This window comes from Phyllopteryx taeniolatus, chromosome 18 (genome assembly GCF_024500385.1).
Source record: "Phyllopteryx taeniolatus isolate TA_2022b chromosome 18, UOR_Ptae_1.2, whole genome shotgun sequence".
Taxonomy (NCBI): Eukaryota; Metazoa; Chordata; class Actinopteri; order Syngnathiformes; family Syngnathidae; genus Phyllopteryx; species Phyllopteryx taeniolatus.
The window spans coordinates 8,637,860-8,659,464 of NC_084519.1; the positions used below are offsets into that span (position 1 = coordinate 8,637,860).

A 21,605-nucleotide genomic window follows, 5' to 3' on the forward strand; every position below is an offset into this window, starting at 1 on the left:
TGCGTGTGTATTTGTACATTTGTGCAAGCGTGTGACAGTGTGTGTGTGAGTGAGTGTGTGTGTGCATGCGTGCATGTGTGTGGATGCGTTTGTGTGTGTGTGCGTGCGTGCCTGTGTGAGTAAAAGTGGACACGTTTGTGTGTGCATGAGTGTATGTGCATATGTGCCTGTGAGTGACTGAATGAAAGAATGCTAATGTGTGTGTGTGTAAATGAGGTTTGTTCAAGTGCGTGTGCACATTTGCGAGTGTGAGACTGTGAGTGAGTGTGCATGTTTGTAAGTATACAGCATGTGTGTGTTTGTGAGTGAGTGTGTTAATGATAGTTTGTATGCAAGTGTACACATTCGTGTGGTGTGCGAACCTGAGTGAGTATGCGATTGTGTGTGAATGTGTGTGTGTGTGCATGCGCCTGTGTGTGAGTCTGCGTGTTTGTCAGCGTGTTGTGAGTGTGTTTGTGTGCGTGTGTGTTTGTAGGTTTGTATGTGTGCACCTGTGTGTGAGTCCGGTGTGCATGTGTGTTTATTTGTGTGTGTGTGTTTAGGTGTGTTTTTGCAAGCGATTGAGTGTGTGTGTGCATGTTTGTGTGTGTGCACGTGCGCCAGTGTGTGTATGTCAGTTTGTGTGCGTGTGTACGTGCATGCAGCTGTGGTATGGTTTCCATTCTTGACTCCCATCCAGTAACCACCAGCCGTTCTCCTCCTTCATTGCTTCCTTCTTTATCCGTCTTCCTCCCGCCGACACGCACACATTTTCTCTGAGGTGCCAGGAGGAACCTCTGTCACTCACTCGTTTCTTTTCTCTCCTTCCTGTGCGTCTGTCATCTCAGCCAATGAGGAAGGAGCCGGAGGTGGTGACTGTGACGCTGAAGAAGCACAATGGCATGGGGCTCAGCATCGTGGCCGCCAAGGTAAGCCCGACCCCCGCTGTGAGCCGCCCGCCGTTCCGGAACATTTTTTAATAATAAAGAGCTGGCGAGCAGTCTGGAAATAAGCGGAATGCTTGCATGTTGGCTGTGGCGGGATTGGAGACTGATTTCACTGTTGAGTCTGATAGAAGCGCAAGAGACTAAACAGAAGTGCTGGAAGGTTCTGTTTAGTGGATTTGTTAAAGTGCTGCTGTAGATCACTGTCCACATGTGTAAATACTCTCCCACAAAACAGGTCAAAAGATGTTCTTTGACCAAATATTTATGCCTTAATTGTAATAATTGAATCCATAATGCTTATTCCTGAAATTACAAGGCTCTTCTCATTAGGCTTCTATTTAGAGAAGGTTCTGGAAGGTCATGGTTTGTGGATTTGTTGAAGTGCCGCTGTGGAGCACTGTCCCATGCAACACTAAAAACACCAAATCAAGAGGTGAAAATCAGCATTCAGATGTTCTTTCACTGAATATATTGAAAACATCCGCATAATCTTGCCGTAAAATCTGCTAGTTTATTGCTAACATGTAATGGGAAATAGCATCTACGTTCACAGAAAAAAATATTGCACGACCCTTGTTTCTTCAGCATTTTATTAATTTTTTATGCCTTGTAAAACAAGGTACATTTGTTTTGACAAAGACAACAAGAAAAGCTTATAATAGCAAAGTTAAATTTAAGAGCTGATATCTAGCCATTTTCCATGGTTTTCTTTATAGTAACCAAAATCACTGGGAATACAATTAAGCATGTCAAATAAGACAAAGTATTATGGTGTTCATTGGATTCTTCAGGTAATATACCTTAAGTGATACCAAGCATTAAAATGAATAAGAAACAAAGTGGTCAAATATTTTTTTATGTGGCTGTTTGAACACAAAGGCTGCAGCACCACATGTAGACAGACAATATAACAATACATACAGGTATATTCAATGTGAATAAGGACCAAGCCCAGTCGCGACTAGCCAAAATCCGCAAATAATTGACGCTCCCTTATTATTGACATGGAGAAAAATAATCCTAAAAATTTTTTGAATAAGCAAGGTTTTCTGCGAATAACAGGAGATAGCTTCCCCAAAAAATCCACAAATGGGTGAATTCGCAAATGCCAATACATAAATCAGCGGGGGTCAACTGTATTCTTTATCCTCTGCGAAAAATGTCTAAAATTATTGCAGCCTACTGAGTCACATATGGTAGTTGTGAAACTCTTGTGCATGACAGTATTACACTGCTCCCCGGTGGCCTGCTACGCAGCTGTATTTTAATGTTGGTCATAATGGTGGTACTCAGAAGGTTAATAATAATAATAGGTGTAATAAGTTTGGGAAACACTGTCTTCGGGAATAATCCCTGGGTTGTAATCTAGAAATTCTCTGTAACATTGTATGAAGGCCGTTGCGTCTCTCCAATGTGTCGTGAGTGAGGTGAAGTATAAAAATAAAGCCTCTTTCCTGCTCATGGCCGCCGCTATCCTGTGTGGGAAGGAAGGATGTCAGGAGGTAGCCTCCTTTTTGCTCTGTTTATTTTTTTAACTAATCTTTGTGTGCGTGTGTGTGATGGGATTGTCAGCTAGGGAGAATTTAGTCAAATAGCAGCTTGGATTCTTAGTCAACGGGGCTGAGCTCTGCCTTATGTAACCGTGTGTGTGTGTGTGTGTGTGTGTGTGTGTGTGTGTGTGCGCATGCGTGCGTGTTTGCGCGCGCCTAAGTGCAAGTGCTCAGTTTGACTAGCCGGCGTCCCTGCGTGCGTGTGTGTGTGTGTGTGCGTGTGTGTGTGTGTGTTTGCGCGCGCCTAAGTGCAAGTGCTCAGTTTGACTAGCCGGCGTCCCTGCGTGCGTGTGTGTGTGTGTTTGCGCGTGGCTAAGTACAAGTGCTCAGTTTGACAAGCCTGTGTGTGTGTGTGTGTGTGTGTTTGCGCGCGCCTAAGTGCAAGTGCTCAGTTTGACTAGCCGGCGTCCCAGCTCGCACCACCTTTTGCGGAGGAATTTCGCCGCCGCTCGGGAGCTTTTCAGACTGCAGATTGGAATTTAGTCCTTCCGCCTCCTGTTTTCTCAGGTGTTAGACTACTGGAGTGCTTCAATGCTACTTTTTAAGGTCACAGAGCTTGTTGGTGCACGCTAACAAGCTGGGATAAGAGTAGTTTTGTGGGTGTGTGTGTGTGTTTGGACCAGTGTGGACCAGGACATGTGGTTCTCCGTAGTGGGCAGGAAAGACCAGGTATGTTTGTCGTATTTAAATGTGCAAAAAGTGTCATTTAAAAGGAAATTGTGAAGTTTGAAGTGTTTCGTATGTAGGTTGAATAAAGCGCAGGTGTTGCACATGTTGGTAGCTGGCAGGTTTGATAGCCTTCTGGTTTGTCGCTTAGTTCTGTTTGCTTTAAGGGAGGCTCGGCTAATGGTTAAACTCGTGTACATACACACGTACAAACACACACACGCACTTGGTCAGCATGTGTTTGCAGCCACCTGCACTATACAAATTGATCCATTCAGTTACTGATACAGTGGTGCCTTGAGATACAAGTTTATTTCGTTCTGTGACCACGCTCGTCACTCAAAACACTCATCTTTCCCCATTGAAATGAATGTACATTCTATTGATTCGTTTCAGCCTCTCCGAAAAAAAAAAGAAAAAATGTTGTAATGTGTTTTTAATGAGGAAATCAGCACTCTGTAGTAGTGTATTTTTTGGTAATTTCCAGTCTTTTTTAATTGTATAGAATGTAAAGAATCAAACAGTTTGCATCATCATTCATTGCAGCTCCTTGAGGTGTGTGCGACTTGGCCACTGGGTGGCAGTATAATACAGTCATGCAAACACAAACAAAGACAACTTTCTATGAAGAATATATGCTTGTATTGTTGTTGTGTGTCTGTTTCTGCACCGTTTTGTGTTCAGATATATGCTGCTTATTAAAGGGTTATAACACTGCCACATAGATGCTATTTGTTAGCATTTGCCTACTGCGTTTCCCATTGTGTGTTAGCATTAAGCTAGCGGCAAAGTTATGTGGTTGTAATGTGTAATACTCTTTCTTTTATGTTTAGTTTGACACTAGACTTGAACGGAGTGGCATTAAATAGGTTAAAGCCTCGTTTTTGAAAAATTGCTAACTATCTGCCTAACTTCTGCTTGTTGAGAAGTGAGTCGAGTTAACTGCCACAATACAGCACTTGTATCTCAAAATTTTGCTTGCAAAGTCAAAGCAAAGAATTGGCTGAACGGCTGCTCGTTTCCTGGAAAAACTAATAAGTCGGGTAATGATTGTCGCTCATCACATCTGACTTCACAGACGTGCACTACCGCGTTAAATCACTCAGATTGCGGAGGGACTCTTCTGTTGGTTACACAATCGAGGCCGAAACAATATGCGAAGATCCCAGGAACGGATTTTGTTTGACGTTACAGCTTCCACTGTATTTTTTTGTACCATTAGATCAGTCGATTAGGGAGTCTTTCAGCATTTTTCAAAAACCTTCCATCAGATAACTGCTGAATGTAAATGAAATCAATGTTTATATGTTAATATTGAAAAACCTAAATGCGCAAAATGAATCCCTGGATTATAATAAGATTTAAAAGTGTGTTATGATTGTTGCACCTCGCGTATGTGCTCGCAGACACGCACAGCCACGTTAAAACATTCACAATATGAAAGGACTCTTGTTTTGGTTGTACAATTGAGTTTCGAAACAATGAGAGCACCCAAAGTTCGCCTTTTTGAAGTCTTGCATGTGTGTTTGTTGTTTTGGCTGGAGGAACGCTTGCACAAGTGGAACAATAGCTTGGAAAAAGACTGCCCCGTACCCCCATGTGGTCAGCAACAATGGGGGGATGTATGATTTCCTGTGAAAGATAAGTTGTTTGCACCATCCCCCCAAATCTCATTCTGTCAGCTTCACCGGGCACTTTTGCACATTTGTCTTTTATTTTCACCTTGTATTTTTAGCGCTGCATTCAAGGCACTGGGTGAGGCCAATTGGGGCATGAAAATAGTTCAGAAGAAGAAGAAGCCTTCAGGCCCTGATGTGTTCCTGTTTAAACACGTGACACAATGCAAATAGGCACAGGTGCAAATGATCAGTATGAACTCTTGTGGTGGACTTTTGCAGTCAAATAGTGAGGCTTTACTAAGAAATGTGTTGCACTTGTGCCAAAATGGTGCCTGTTTGTTCTGCTTCAAATCAATCTGCATTTAGCCACTCCAAATGATTTCATGAGTGTACCAAGTGGAAGCTGATAAGTGTAATTTCCTCGTGGGCCTTCAATTTGAAATAGGCCGTTGCGCTCTGTTCGACTTGGAATATATTACAAACCTGGTAGCGCCAATGTGTACCTTATTTCTTATGTCGATTCTTGATGCCAAACCCTAATCACGTTTCACTTGTGGCGAATTCAGTGCATCATAGTTGTTGTTTTTTATCAGCATAGTCCAGTTAGTTACTCTCCTGCACATCTTTGATACAGTTAGCATTATTGGCAATTTTACTATTATATGGCAGCAATGACTCACATAAGGACAAATTACCTCTTAAAAAGAAATCTTAGTCAGCAATTTCAACTTAGACATTTGGTAAGTCACCAAGTTGCTTAGTGATGCAGTGAACATGACTGGAATGCTACTGTTTAACACACAAGCCACAGCCAGACTTTTAATGGAAAAATTTCAAAAATGACAACCTAGCCCGACATATAATAATGCTAATGCACATGCTCATAACAATATGGACATGAACAAATGCAAGTAAAGAGCAACGCTTAGCTTGATTTTCTCCAACCAGCAAAGAATTCTGGGAAGCAACAGGATCTGCCGGCCCTACTTTCTATGATGCTTTGCGCTGCCTACACTGCCGGGACTGTCACTGTGAAGCATAGTGCCTAATGCTTTAGCCGTCTAAAGGCATGTATGTATGCATGGTTTGACATTCAAATCACTCAAGCAGAGCCCACCTTAAAGGCATGTGCTTGTGTAACGTGTGGATGGCGACCTCAAGTGGACAAATAGAATGCCTGCGCCTCTCTATGTATGACATTGTAATTGAATTGCATATATAAAACTTGTAACTTTATATAAATAATACAATAAATAATTGGTCGCTATTTCACAGATTTTGTCTGTTGCAGAGGTTTTCTGGAATGTAACCACCGTGATAAACGAGGGATTATTGCATTTCATTTATTTGCCCTTAAAACAGTTTTTGTTGCTTTTTCAATATGTTTAGGCTCCATTTATCTTAGCAGTTTTGTAGCATTTGTTTGAATGTGAGCAGAGAGTGTAGTCCTTGACACATGATGTTGTATGCTTTGAATCGTAACCGGTTCACTGTCCATTCATTTTAGCACGTACATGTGCATGTTTTTACTAAATACCGGTACTTGAAAATGTGATTCATTTGCAAAAAAATCAATTGCTCATTCCTCCTTTTAGCTTATTAAAATGTCCTGCGACAATATTTTCAACAATTATGGTGGGAATTCCTCTGGTTTTGCTTGTTGGAGAGCTGGGAGGCTCTTACATCTGTGCTTGAACATACCAAAGTCATCAGAATGATTTAAACGACCCATCTTGTGTCACACACAGGAAATAGGCACACTGTTGGAGCATTGTGGGTCAGATAGTTAAGAGCTGATTCATCAGCTCTTAACTACGTTGTGCATTCCTGGGATTCTGATATTTGAATAGAGCAATTCATAGCTCTAACACACAAGAAACGATACATCTCGAACATTTTTAACGCAGGTCATTGTTTCAAAAAATGTTTTTCACTTTTTGCGTCTTGTTCAAAGGCAATGTTGGACTGAAGGAAGTCTAAAAACATATTACGAAATAAAAGTCACCGTAAAAAAAATCTTGCCTACTTAATAAGCCGACATATTAAAAGTTATAAAAGTAATAGTATCATAAAAAAATAAAAAATGGATGCTGATTTTTACAGATTAAAAATCATTGTTTTCAACAGATTTTCACTTTTGTTTTTACTCATTCAAAGGAATGTCCGGCTGCAGGAAGTCACTGATCCCCTCAATATTATAACAAAGTTGAAAAACATCTTTTTATGTACTGTCATTATAAAAACAGCATTTTAGGTATGTAATGTATTGCATCCTGAGTAATTGCTAATTACGTATTATGTAGTAAAATGCATGGGGAAAAAAATCCTAGTTGCTTTTTATGGACCAAAACTGTGCTATTTTTAAAAAAAAGCATTGTAGGTGCTTATTACATACTAAAAGTCATTCAAACTTATTAGGTGATTATTACATGTTAAAAGTCATAAGTAATTTTCGTTTTAAATGCTTACTACATAGCAAAACTCATAAAATTAAAAAGCATCTTAGGTACTTAATACATACTAAAAATCATAGTAAAAACCACTTAGTTGTTTATTAAATGTCAAAACTTATTAAAACATGTTTAGGTGCTTATTACATACTAAAAAAAACACATCTTGGGTACTTAAATAAAACAATCATAGGTGCTTATTACATACAAAAACTCAAGGTAAAAGGAAAAAACAAATATATATATCTAGGGTGCATATTGCATACTAAATGTCATAGTAAAAAAAATATAATCATCTTAGTGGTTATCGAAGAAAACTTGTTTATACCTGAGCAAAGTGCAGCTTTTGCTTTGTAAATGACTTTCATTTGATAATCAAATAAAAATTGGCCACCATAACTGTGAAAAGTGCAAAGGAATGCCCCTAGAAGTCTGCCTTCCTACTCAAAGTAAATCAGCGTACCCCAACTTTAAGAGACCCTCTAAAAAATGATTTTGTGTCCTCCTGCAGGGTGCGGGCCAGGAGAAACTGGGCATCTACATCAAATCGGTGGTCAAAGGAGGAGCCGCCGACATGGTTGGTACCGCAGCAACATTGGAGGAAAAAAATACACGTGCATGCACGTGCGCACACTCACACACATACATATGCTGAGCCTTTATTTATGTCCATGTAGGATGGGCGTCTGGCAGCCGGCGACCAGCTGCTGAGTGTGGACGGGCGCAGCCTGGTGGGCCTGTCGCAAGAGAGGTAAGACATCACTATCGTCTTGAGTGATTGAGCGCTTCTCAGCATTCACAAGCCGCTCACAAAAGTTTGCTGACGCCTGTAACACCCATGAGGGAAATGTCTCTCTCAACCGCACACACGCACACACACACACAAACCATGTTAATGCTTTGCGGGTGCTGGAAAAAGACAAATAAATGGCGCAACATGACCACATCCCGCCAAGCTCAGGTCTGGGAACGATTTTAAAATGCTGTTTGTGCGAGTCCAAACATCACATAATTTTAAAGGAGACATATTGCCCATTATTTCACACAATTTTAACGCTTTAGACAACGGATGTTTGAACACAAATGGTGCAGCAATACATGGAGACAGAAAATACAACAATACTCACAGTCACATCCTTTATCGTCTGCGAAAAACGATATTCTTTCTTTTGTGTCTGCATGACTAATATACTGCTCACGGCTGAGCTGAAAATAATTAATCATGATCCACTTACTGTCGTATTTTTTACATTTTATTTAATTATGTTATTACTATATGTTTTGTAAATTACAATATTATGGAGTGCTATATTTTATATTAAAATCATGTTAAAAAATATTGTTTTTCTTTGGGAAGGCTGGAACGTATTAAGGGAATAGCATTAATTTAAGTGGGGACAGCTATTTGAGATACATGTGTTGAGTTATTAGTTAAGTTTGAGCACCACTTTGGGATATCTTTCACACAGCAACACAGTTTAGTAAAATTCACCGAAGTCCATGTTAATGGATTTGGTTGACAACTCTGACTTTGTGGCATTCCATTGCATTTGTTCCAATTGGGGCTTTAAAGTGTCCCACTTCCCAGTTTTTTACAATGTAGCATTAATACCTGAACCTTTAAGTCCTTAAATCCAGCCATTTGTCATCTTTGTTGACATCCTCCAAACAGTGGGAGGAGAAAGTATGTGAACCCATTGACATTTCTTAAATTCCATCAAATGTAGTCTGATCTTTATTTATATCACATTATTAAACAGACAGTCTGCTTAAACTAATGCCACGCAAACAATTATATGTTTTCATATTTTTATAGAGCATAACATGTAAACATTGACAGGACAGGGAGGAAAAAGTAACTCCTTTGGCAGCAATAACCTCAACCAAAGGTTTCCTCTATCTGCAGATCAAACGATCAGGATGAATTTTGGACCATTGCTCTGTACAAAAATGTTGCAGTTCAGCAAGATTCCTGGGAATATAGCAAGGAGTAAAATTGAATGTTGCTTGCTTAGTCGTTGATTGACACTCCAGTTGAAGTTCACTGTAAAACTAAACACACATAACAAAAGTATTATACCTATTAAATGTTCAAATACATCACAGACTTCGTTTCTTCATTTTTGTTCACAGAAAATCGCTGGCTCAAAGCTAACACACAATAAATGAAAAACACCATTGACGAGCTAACAGAAATTATCATCGAACTCGCGGCACTTATATCTCTCAAAATAATGAATATTGGTACACTAATGCTGTGTAAACACATACAAACAGGCAATATAACTATTCTCAGGCATATATTCTTCAAACTCTATGAAACTGAATTATATTAACAATATTCGATAGTGACTTCTACTTTCTTTGTTTCTGCATGCCTCAAGAGTCTGTTTATTCTTGTGATTTAGTTCAAGATCAGACCACAGTTTATGACCAATTTATGCAGACATTTATGAATTTTCAAAGGGTTCACAAACTTTTTCCTCCCTCTGTAAATGTAAAAAAAGTGATTGATCCATCAATTTATGATTTGTCTGTACCTGTCCTTCTCCAGGGCGGCCGAGCTGATGACCAGGACGGGATCTGTGGTGACCTTGGAGGTGGCTAAGCAGGGAGCCATATACCACGGCCTGGCTACACTCCTCAACCAGCCCAGCCCCATGATGCCTCGAGGTAGTCTACGTCCGTTTCATCACCTGTACACTCGCCTGACTTTGATGCAGGCAGCGTGGGTTCAGTTCCCATTCAGTGACAGTGTGAATGGTTGTTCGTGCCTATATATGCCCTGTGACTGATTGGCGACCAGTTCACGGTGTAGTCCGCTTTTCGCCCGAAGTCAGCTGGGATAGGCTCCAGCACCCCATGACCCTGAACATGATAAGCGGTGTTGAAAATGGATGGATGGATGGATGAACTGTTAATGTCAGACCGCTTATTAATTAGGGCTGCACGATGTACTGTTTGAGCATCGTCACTGCAATGTGTGCACGTGCAATAGTCAAATCGCAAGGTCCTGCGATGTAGGAGGCAAAAGAACTCTGGTACCAAACATGCACTGCGCACATAATTTCACCAATCACAATCATACCGTGAAGTTTAACAGATAGCAAAACATTCACCAAATAAGAGACAAAACGTTCTTGCTTCAAGTTGTTTGTCACTCCCAGCTATAGTTTATTGTTAAACTGTCACGTAAAACAAATTAAACAACAAATGTCTGCTACATAAGTGCTAGCATAAAGTGACAAGAAAAGCTATACATGCTAATAAGATTAGTACCGTTATAAACCTTCAAACAACACAGGGAGCAGCCCAGAGTGATCTACAGTGGGGCAAAAAAAGAATTTAGTCAGCCACCAATTGTGGAAGTTCTCCAACTTAAAAAGATGAGAGAGGCCTGTAATTTTCATCATAGGTATATACACCTCAGCTATGAGAGACAAAATAAAAAAACAAAAATCCAGAAAATCACATTTTTTTTTAAAGAATTTATTAGCAAATTATGGTGCAAAATAAATTTCATAAATTCCTTAAAAATCATACAATGTGATTTGCTTGATTTATATTTCTCATTTGGTCTCTCATAAGTGAGGTATACCTACGATGAAAATTACAGGCCTCTCTCATATTTTTAAGTGGGAGAACTTGCACAATTGGTGGATGACTAAATGCTTTTTTGCCCCACTGTATACTTATCATAATGAGCACACGGGAAACATTTTCACCGATGCATTTAATGTACAGTATATAGGATTGGGCATCGAGTATTGGGAATCGATTGGAACCGGGAATAACAATCCAATTCTAATAGAATCTTTCAAACTTAAAAAAAAATAATAAAATCGTTTCGATGCCTAGTCCGCTGAGCCGCCGACCTGAAGAAGAACACGCCGCAAATCAACGAAGTGCTACAAACCAACGAAGAAGTGCGCGGCAGAGTTTGAAAGTCTGTCTTAGCTTTGCTAAAATAAATAACCAGTTGGCTCAGTGCAACACTTGCAATAAGATTATATTGTGCAAAGTAGGTTTCATGATGTGTAGAAGTAATTGGGTACCGTCATTGACGTAGCGCGCTGAACTTCAGTGAAGTCAACTGGGTGAGTGACAAAATAAAATACTGTACGTCTAATGCCAACATTGAGGTACCTAACAAGTTAAATGGTGACTTAAACCGTGGGTCAACGAAAATGCAAATAACCAGTTAACATTAGAATATATATTTTCTTTTCCAAGCGAGTGCCAACATCTGTCAGTGGGAGCTCAGTAGCTCAGAACAAACTTCTCATCTTCTGCCTTACCACCCAGTGTAGAAAATATATACTCTAGTACAAAGCGGGAAATGACACGGCCTGTCATGTTGTGAACTACAGGTTATTACATGATGGTTTGAACAATATTCTAGCAAGTTTGGGTTCAAACTATCCTGTAAGTCAATTCTCGGCTTCTAGTCATAAAGTCGAAGTCAAGCCAGATGCCACAACGATTGTTCATACTAAGCATTACAGTAACACGTCGGGCCCAGTCAACTTACTGCGGGGGCCAATTTCAAAATAAAAGCCTCAACAATAATACATTGGGCATCAATGCATTGTTAGGCTTTTATTTTGAAGTTGGCCCTAGTAGTTCGTTGGCAGCGTCCGCAATTGGCTTGACTTCTTGACTGAATTTTGTCCTGCCGTCAGATTATATTATTACCATCATAGTCTGTTGCCACCAACATCAGCACATCATCACAAAATCATGTTCAATCGCTAATGTAATATGCTTAAAAAAAAAAAAGAAAATTTATTACACTGTCATTGATAAAATGGTAGCATATGGTGCTAGCTGGTTAATAAACTAGTTTAAAATTAGTGGAACAATTGTGTGAACACCTTCCTGTTACTCACCGTCACTTCCTCTTTGTTCAGCCTCAGACCGTGGCCGTGAGAAAAACGGTAAAATGCGTCCGAAGAGTGAAGGCTTCGAGCTGTACAACAGCTCGGTACAGAATGGCTCCCCAGAGAGTCCGCAGTCCGTCTGGGACTCTTACCCCGAACCAAAGAAGATGAGCGGGGAGGACCGGCTCCTCAAGAACCGTGCTGACCACCGCTCCAGTCCCAACGTGGCCAGTAAGAACGCAACTCTGTCGCACAATGTGGACAAAAAGACAACGGTGTACTATTTTTCCACATTCCCCAAATTCCCTACTTCTCCAACCATTCCACATTTTTCTTAATTCAAACATTTCCAACTTATTTCCACTTTGACCAATTCATTCTTGTCCCACGATTCCACATTTTTCATGTTAAAAAAAAAATGCTATTCAAATGCAAATCCTATTTATCATTTCATGTTTCGGTGCTTCTTTTAATTATTATTCAAGCCATTCCTACTTCTAATGGTTCAGCTCACTCTTGACATATATTGGAAGTATTTTTCTCATTCGTCAAATTCCTCTGTGTTCCATATTTTCCATGGCAAAATTCCCAAATCAACGCAGACATGAGCAAATTTCACTTTATCCTTCTACATTTCTCAACTAGTTCCAAACATTCCAAATTCGCAATATTTTCTTAGCTCATTCAGGACATCTTGGGAACTCTTTTTGGCCCTGAATTCCCACATTTTTCAGTTGTTCACATTTTCCATGACAACATTCCCAAATTTCCAAAGAGAGACATTTTACAAGTGTACCTAATCTTCCTCATTACCCGACCGGTTCAAACCATACCAACAACAAACCTTAAAAATGTTCACCTCATTCAGGACATATTGAGAACTATTTTTCACATTCCCCAAATTCCCCAATTGTTCATTATTCCATGTATCTGCAATAAAAAATTCCTAATTTAGAAAACATGTAACATATTTACTTCTTCATTCCACATTTCTCAACCGATTCAATCCAACTTCAAACTGTTGACATTATTCTGGACATATTATATTTAAACTATTTGCAAATTCACCAAATTCCCACATTTTTCAGTATTCCTCATTTTCAACGCAGTGATTTTATAATTTTACCTAATTCTTTCCATAGTTGTCGACCAATACAAACCATCCCAACCTGAAACTGTTCTGCTCATTCACATTTTTTTTTAACATTCTGACAATTCCTACTTTTTTGATAATTCCATATTTTACAAAATATAATTCCCTAGTGAAGTGACATTTAACCCAGTCTCCCATTCTATATTGCAACATTTCAATAAATTCTTCATCATTTCAGTTCAGTTAGGCTTTTGTCTCTTTCACACTTATCCTCAGATCAGGGCCAGAATCCTGCAGGCAAGCCAGTGTATCCCGCCGGTCCCGGCACCAAGATCACGTCCGTTTCCACCGGCAACCTGTGCGCTGACGTAAGTACTGTACTGTACCTCCTTCATCTTGCAGCCAACCACACCCTGTTGAGGAATTCGAGAAGAGAATGAAAGTGGCACTCAGACGCCATGAGAACTGTTTTTTGGAAAGCTGAGATTCTCCTTCACAGCTAGCTTTTTCTTTGTGTCAAGTATGAGCCTCTGCCCTGAATTTTACCATAACAGAGGTCAGAATCAGCAGGCCCAGCAAAAATAGTTAGCAAAATTGTTTCAGTATTTAAAACTGTGTGATGTAATATTTTAATGTCAATATGTCATATGTAATGAATGAGAGATCAGAAATTTGATCCAAATCTCCTTATAAATGTCTTAAATTTGGCTTTGTTTTTGAAATTTTGTAATTTGTAATTTTTGTAGGTCAGAAAATAATGGTGTGAGACCTTGCCATCTCCTCCACCTCAAAGGCGTTCTTCCACACCAAACTGATCCCAGCCTTTTCTGTTTTGTTTTCTGGGAAAAAAAAGAAACTTCACAAAAACAAAATTGTCTTGATGAAAAATTAACTCATTCACTGGTTGCTGTTTTCAAAGCAAAGTTCCCCATATTGGCAGCCATTTTAGAGCATTTTGACTGATCTTTCAAGACCTATAGAATATTATGTTCTGTGATCATATATTCCCCGAATCTACCAAAAGAAAGAGTAGACTGTCTTCTTTCACCAGGAAAAAAACTTTTCTAGCCTTTCTGTTATTTAGTAATAGTACAGTACAGTTTAGTAGTAGTACATGGGCTGGTTCACCAAAAACACTGGAGTGGAGAAATGGAGATTTTTGTGAAAAAAAAACATGTCAAGCAGAACAGTGACTCTGACTCTAATATTTTTTGTTTTTGTGATGTTTCAAATTATAAAACAGCAAACGCAAGATTAAGAAAAGACTTTTGATGGCAAAATAATCATTTATTTGAAGATATACAACAAAGAAACGTGCCATGCGACGCAGACTCACCGCATGGCTCGAACTGAGCATCAGTGGCTTTTTTACATGGCCTTCGCCATTCACCTCATGATCATTCACACTTTCTACTACCTACCGCAACACATACTCTGTTTATGCTACACATATACATACTCTGTATGTGTGTGTCTGTGTGAGGTGGCTGAAATTGTCCAACTTCTAACATGTTGGCCTTTCTCACTCTTATAATCTACGTGATAAACAGAGATTCACCGCCTTAATCTTTATCTTCTACTCATAACTGTGCTGCTCTCACATCCAAAGCAAAGCCACGCAGGCATCTACAGGCACCTGTTAGTCATTGCAGTGGCCTACAAACCTGAATTTCACAGACAAGATGGGCGAGACCCTCTTCAATACCTAGCCATTGAAAAACGTATTTGACAAGTATATATAAATATCCATGGCAGTGAAAAGGTTAAACTTGTACATCCCCCAATTCATTAAGATGCTTGTCTTCATACCTTTGTTCATATAAGTGCTTAATAGACACTTTTTTAGCGGAACAATTGCGTGAACCCCAGGTTATTATACACTGTCACTTCCTCAGGATGAGCCTTCGCCCCAGTGTCCAGAGGCGTATCCCATCCCCACGCAAACCTACGCCAGGGAGTACTTCACCATTCCAGCATCCAAGAGCCAAGATCGCGTGGTGGGTCCCGGGCCAGTATCCTCGCAGCACTGGCGCGCCATGGAGGACAGAGAACGGCTTCCCTCGGTGGACAACATCCATAACAGCATCCAGGTAAATAAATAGTTCTGACTTGAGCTTCCTAGCCCTGAATGACTTGAAGAACACAAACAAAAGGTGACCTGAACTAAACTCCTTGCTGGAATTTTTTTCCCCCCCGTCATGCTTAGCGCGTCAACCACTCCCAGGAGGACATGTACTCTGCACCTGGGGTTCTGAGGCCAGATGAGCGTATGCAGCAGCACTACCAACAGGAGTACCAACACCGAGACCTGGACTACCAGCACAGAGATCTGGACTACCAGAGGGGACCTCCAGGTAAGAAGCTTCAGGCCCCTGCTGCACACAGAGTGAGGTGGCCAAAACCGACTGAATTGTCAGGCAGTGTTCGGGGTTCGGCAACTATTTTTCATGAGTGACCGAGTGTCGGCCAATGGTTTTTACGACACACCGTAACAGATGTATCGCTCAATCAAAAATGCACAACCCTTTCCCCAAGCTGTACCAATCCAGTGTGTGTGTGTGTGTGTGTGTGTGTATATATAGTGTTTTACTATAATACTCAATTTTATGTATACTTTTTGTACCTGTGGCTAGAAAACAAAGTAAGGAGAGTCTGTCCCTGAAATTCACTGTTGCAGTCAGTGAATGGGGCGATCAATCATTGTCAACAGCCTCTCAAAATAGCTACGCTCCCTCTCACCTGTTTTCTGTCTTTGTGCCAATGCTTTTTCCTTGACAATCACCCCATGTTTTGTGGTTCAGTAAAGAATAATACAGTAGCGCAGTGGTTCTCAAACTTTTTATACCAAGTATCACCTCAATCATTACTTATCTCTCCAAGTACAGCAGAACCTCGGACTAATAGGGGGAGGGGTTGTCCGTTAAACCCGATTGTCTCTAAATTAGAAGCACTTTTTTGTCACCTTAAAACAGCCACTAAAGTACAAAATTATTATTTATAAATAAAAAAGCTTGAAAATGGTTGAAACGTTTTAGTTTATCCAAAGTTACCTTGCTATATACTGTACCAAAATCAGTATAGAAAGTTTGAGAGGCACGTACTACACGATGAGTGCGCGCTCCAGTGAACAAGAGCCGTAGAATAGGTAGATATGACACGCCCCTTTTGAGCTGCGTGCCAACGGTGACACTAAGCTAATGTCCATGCATTGCCTTTGATGGGAACATCACCCTTGCCAACATGGCGGCCATGTTAGCTGGACCTAGTCTTCATATCTGTGACATGTTTACATAGTGTTTGTATACATCTGGTTTCAACTGTAGTAGTGGCATGCCAGAAGCTCACTTCTAAGTCAAAATTTTTTCTCGCAACACGACTCGATTAACTCAAAGTAGGGGCACTCATAAGTCATGATACCACTGTACTTTCATGAAATCTGGCAGTTTTAGTCAGGATTATGTAAATATATTCTTGGCAACTACTGTATATTTAAGTTCCCTATTAATGGCCAACCTTCAATTTTGTAAATTCACACAAATTGTCCTTAACTAATTAACTTGTCAATTTTGAAAATTCCTGGCATTTTGCAAACCTGTCAACAACTAAGAAGAATCCAGTTGCCTCCAAAAGTTCCCCGTTCTAGTTCTGATGTGGCTTTGCATGGTTTCAGTTGTTGCCGGACCGGACCACTGGGTTCCGCAGCAGCAGGTTTCGTCCTCGCTGGAGTCGTCCACATCTAGCCAGGAGCACCTCAACTTCTCTGCGTCCTCCACGTCGTCTGGGAAGAACCAGAAGACGGGGCCAGGCCGCTGGAAGACGCCCATCGCCCCGCACTCAGTCCAGCCCCCGTCCCGCTCAGACCTGCCGCCACCCCCCTCCCCCGCCGCCGGTCCCCTATCCGGACGCCTACGACCCATATGACCCCCACGCCGAGATGCCTCTGCCACCGCCGCCCGCCGCCGTCAACTCAGCGACGGCCCAGCAAGCCGCCGACCGCAAGAAGCGTGAAGAGCAACAACGTTGGTATGAAAAGGAGAAAGCTCGTCTGGAGGAGGAGAGGTAGTGAACTGTTATTCTCCACCAAAAACTATATTTTATTATGATCATGCCACTATTTTTGTCCAAATTTTCCAAATCATCACTTTATATATTTACCACCTTCTTCCATATTTTTCAACCGATTTTTACATTTCCAAAGTCTCACATACTATATTGTAACATTTCAATTAATCCTAGAATATTTCAGCTCAGCATCAGCTTTCAGCATCCACATGCAATTTCTACAGAAATTGCATCCTCTACTACCTTGTGTCAAAGTTCTGATGGTGGTGATGATAACAATTCCCCCAGGGAGCGGAAGAGAAGGGAGCAGGAGAGGAAGCTGGGTCAAATCCGGGCCAACCCCGTCATGCCCGTCCAGCCTCACAACAACGGCGGCACCTTGCCTCCGCCTCAGCACCAGCAGCAGCCCCCCCCTCCTGCCTCCATGGGCCCCCCTCATGCTTACCTGCCCTCGCAGCCCCAGCCACCTCCCTCCAGACCTGAAAAGCTGGCCAGCCTGCCTCGCTCGGCCATGCCTCCTGGCTCCAACCCTCCAGGTAGCACTCCCTCACAAGGTCTTCACAGGGGTTCTCGTGGCTCAAATTTGGTGGCGGTATTGTTCTGATCATGATCAGGCCTTAGTAGGCCTCAGTAGTGTCAGGTTTGCGTTAATCTAACGCATAATATATCAACAGGTATGGACACGGTGATCCGGGACCTCCTGCCCCAGCAGCAGCCCCGCACCATCGAACGGCGAGACCTGCAGTACATCACCATCAGCAAGGAGGAGCTGACCAGCGACAGCCTCTCGCCCGACCCCTGGAAGAGGGACGCCCGTGAGAAAGCAGAGAAGCAGCAACAGCTCCACATCGTCGACCTTCTGGACAAGGAGATCCAGGAGCTCCAGGTAGGCACAGAAATCTAACAATAGTTTCTACATAGTAGCTTCGGGTTCTGGAGGTTTTTCTGATTGTGCAATTCGCAAAGTACTATCCTCCTAGCAAGGTCTTCTTTAGACCCTGATAAATTACCCAAGAACGTAATTTATACAATGGCTTCCGCAGACCAAACACATAATGGTCCTATTAAAGTTCACTGTTTTGGGGTGAAGTTCCTGCAGTCAAAATGCATCATTGGTTCAGATTCTGAGGGATGTTCTGAAAGGTTCCTGGGCTGCCCTAAAGTAAAACCCCCATTGTAGGTTCCCTTTTTTTTTTTTTTGCCCAATATATACCCCCAGACCTAATTTTTGAGAAAAGTTCCCACAGACCGAGCACGTTTCTTGATGTCGGAGGTTTTAGAGCTGGAGATGGCCCGAAATGAATCTGCGGCTGTCCTTCAAATTTTATATGCAGGAAAAACCCTGCTTCAGAACTGTTGATAAAAAATTATAATCCTTCATCATTCAGCTGTAGCTCAGTTGGTAGAGTGGGTTTTCCAGTGACCAAAGAGTTGGCGGTTCGAATTGTAGCTCTGACTGTCCGGTGTAGAAGTGTCCTTGGGCAAGATACTGAACCCTAAATTTCCTCCAGGTCGTCGTTGTAAATGATAAACTGTTCTCAACCGGGTTACCTGGTTAAAGAAAGAATAAATAATACAATTGCATGGAAGGTTAATTGAAGACTCTAAATTTCCCATAGGTGTGAATGTGAGTGAGTGTGAACGGTTGATTGTTCAGACTCAGACTGGGCCGAAGGTTCACCTTCCAACAAGACCCTAAGCACACAGCTAAAATAACGAAGGAGTGGCTTTTGAACAACTCCGTGACTGTTCTTGAATGGCCCAGCCAGAGCCCTGACTTAAACTCAATTGAGCATCTCTGGAGAGACTTGAAAATGGCTGTCCACCAACATTCACTGTCCAATCTGTCAGAACTGGGGAAGATCTGCAAAGGGGAATGGCAGAGGATCCCCAAATCCAGGTGTGAAAAACCTGTTGCAACATTCCCAAAAGGGGGCTTCCACTAAATACTGAGCAAAGGGTCTGAATACTTATGGCTGTGTGATATTTCAGTTTTTCTTTTTTAATAAATCTGCAAAAATTTCAACAGTTCCGTTTTTTTTCTGTCAATATGGGGTGCTGTGTGTACATTAATGAGGAAAATAACAAACTTAAATGGTTTTAGTAAATGGCTGCAATATAACAAAGAGTAAAAATGTAAGGGGGTCTGAATACTTACCGTGCCCACTGTATGTATGTGTAATAGTGTCTGCATATTCACAGATATCTTTTTAAACTATCCTCTGTTATTCTCTAAAAAAATTCCCCTGTTGGCTGTATTTATACTCAGGCCAAAAAAACAAGTATTGCTTTACCGCCGTCTGCTGGAATATTGCTGCCAAGGAACTATGGTTAACCAACTCGGTGGCAAGACCCCACCCGATCTTCGCTTTCTGCTCACATGTTTTCGTTCCCAGAGTCCACTCTACTTTTGGTTGTAGTACTTTTAAATGTTCGGGAGGGTGGGGTTCAATTACTTATTTTTTATGTAGTTTTGCTATTCCCGGCACAGCTCAGTTTCTAACCGCCGCGAATAGCGGGGAAAAGTGTGTCATTGCTCAATAAAAATATATAATGAAATGATGCATTGCTCAGGCTAAGCCAGAGCGCACCGCTGAGGAGAGCGACCGGCTACGCAAGCTGATGCTGGAGTGGCAGTTCCAAAAGCGTCTACAGGAGTCAAAGCAGAGCGACGAGGACGAGGAGGAGGAGGACGATGAAGATGTAGACACCATGATGATCATGCAGAGGCTGGAGGCCGAAAAGAGAGCGAGGGTGAGCGCACAGAACACTTTTTGGTGGTAAAACAAAAACAAAAGTTGCTAACGGAGCTAAAAGCAAAGCCAATGAATGTGCATCTGCAACATGCTTCTGTCATCGCTTTGCCATGCTTAGCTGCTTCAATGCGATTGGCTGGAGGGCCGAGTGGGCGGGGCCGGACAGCATCTTGGCTGGTCGCAGTGATGCCACACACAGCAACTTAATACTTTGCACTGATACTAGTAGAAATATAGCAGCTGGGTGGACCTGGAGAGCAGGAAGGGGGTGCTGACAGGAAATTAAGGCTCCTCTTCACTAGCCCCTTTTCACACTGGCTTTGTCCAAGGTGCAACGGTACATTTATTTGCTTGAGACTTTCAAACAGAAGAAAAGCTTGGCTTAGATTTCATGTGTAAAAGGGGGTCTAGTTGTACATTCTCGCCCTGGGGTCCCACCATCCCTGCTGCCATCTTTGTTATGATGTTGAAAGACCGCAAACTCATTCACTGTCATGGATATTTATATTTTTGAACTAGAATCCAACAGTTTACTGCCTCCGCCGTTATTTGGTCGACCCGCTCGTCTGTAAAATTCAGTTTTGTAAACTGCTGTAATGACTAACTCATCCCTTTAGATGGTAGCGTTGCATCGATTTGGATTTGAAATCAGCACAGCTTTTGACAAGGTAAAGGTTAGCGGGGAATCTCGGCTTGTCACGTCCATTATGAGGGAGAAAGTATGTGTCGTGTTAGTGTGTAGCGATAGTGAGAAAAATTTACACAGTTCATGGAGTGAATGCTGCACGCCATGTAAAAAAAAAAAAAGAGACTGACGTTCAGTTCGACAGTGTGGTGAGACTTAGTGTTGCTCACGGAGCATTTTTTTTAGTTGTATATCTATAAATTAATGATTATTTTGCCATCAAAAGCCCTTCTGTCTTGCTTTTGCTGTTTTATAGTTTGATTAATGTTATTGTCAAAGTCACTGTTCTCCTTGATGTTTCTTTAAAAGCTCAATTTCTCTGCTGTTAGAAACCAGTGTTTTTGGTGAAACTAACACTATCACTACTGATTACTAAAGAAAGGAAAAAGCTCGAATCAAAGTTTTTTTCTAGTGAAAGAAGAGAGTCTACTTTTTTGGGGTGGGTTTTGTGCTTCTATTATCACAGAACACATCACTGTCTGGGTCTTGAAAGATCAGTCAAAATGCTCCAAAATAGTTGGCAATATAGGGAACGCTGGCAGAATTAGTTAAAAAACATACTATGTAATCCAGTACATTTCCCTCGGAACATGGAGGTGCGAAAAGCCAACTTAGACGTCCAGCGTGAAAGGGGCTCGTAATCCGATCCAATGTTTTGACTTCTTTGTATGTCCTCCCTGCCTTCTAATTCTTAGCTTCCTCTTCATGCCTTTTTTGCTAATACACGTCCATGTTTTCCTGCATTTGCCCCCCCCCCCCCCCCTTTCCTCTTCCTTTTCTTCCTCTCTCACGCTGTACTCTTCTTCTTCCTCTTCTTGTTCTGCAGCAGCAGACTGCTGTCCCAGCTATCTCTGTTCTAGACTTGGTATGTTCTTCCTGTTAATGACCAATACCTAGCCAGCATCCCTGTTAACCCCA

At 41.5% G+C, this 21,605-nt stretch overlaps 1 protein-coding gene across 1 annotated transcript in view; it reads left to right on the top strand.

Moving 5' to 3' along the window:
- The window catches only part of LOC133468590 (afadin-like), a 95,624-nt gene that overhangs the window by 61,739 nt on the left and 12,280 nt on the right, over positions 1-21,605 (top strand). The window contains 14 exon segments of the mRNA XM_061754669.1: positions 828-908; positions 7,723-7,788; positions 7,889-7,962; positions 9,766-9,884; positions 12,122-12,322; positions 13,461-13,552; positions 15,080-15,274; positions 15,391-15,538; positions 16,855-17,053; positions 17,055-17,243; positions 17,535-17,782; positions 17,921-18,132; positions 19,821-20,000; positions 21,517-21,552. Of these exon segments, the coding sequence (XP_061610653.1) occupies positions 828-908; positions 7,723-7,788; positions 7,889-7,962; positions 9,766-9,884; positions 12,122-12,322; positions 13,461-13,552; positions 15,080-15,274; positions 15,391-15,538; positions 16,855-17,053; positions 17,055-17,243; positions 17,535-17,782; positions 17,921-18,132; positions 19,821-20,000; positions 21,517-21,552 (2,040 nt within the window).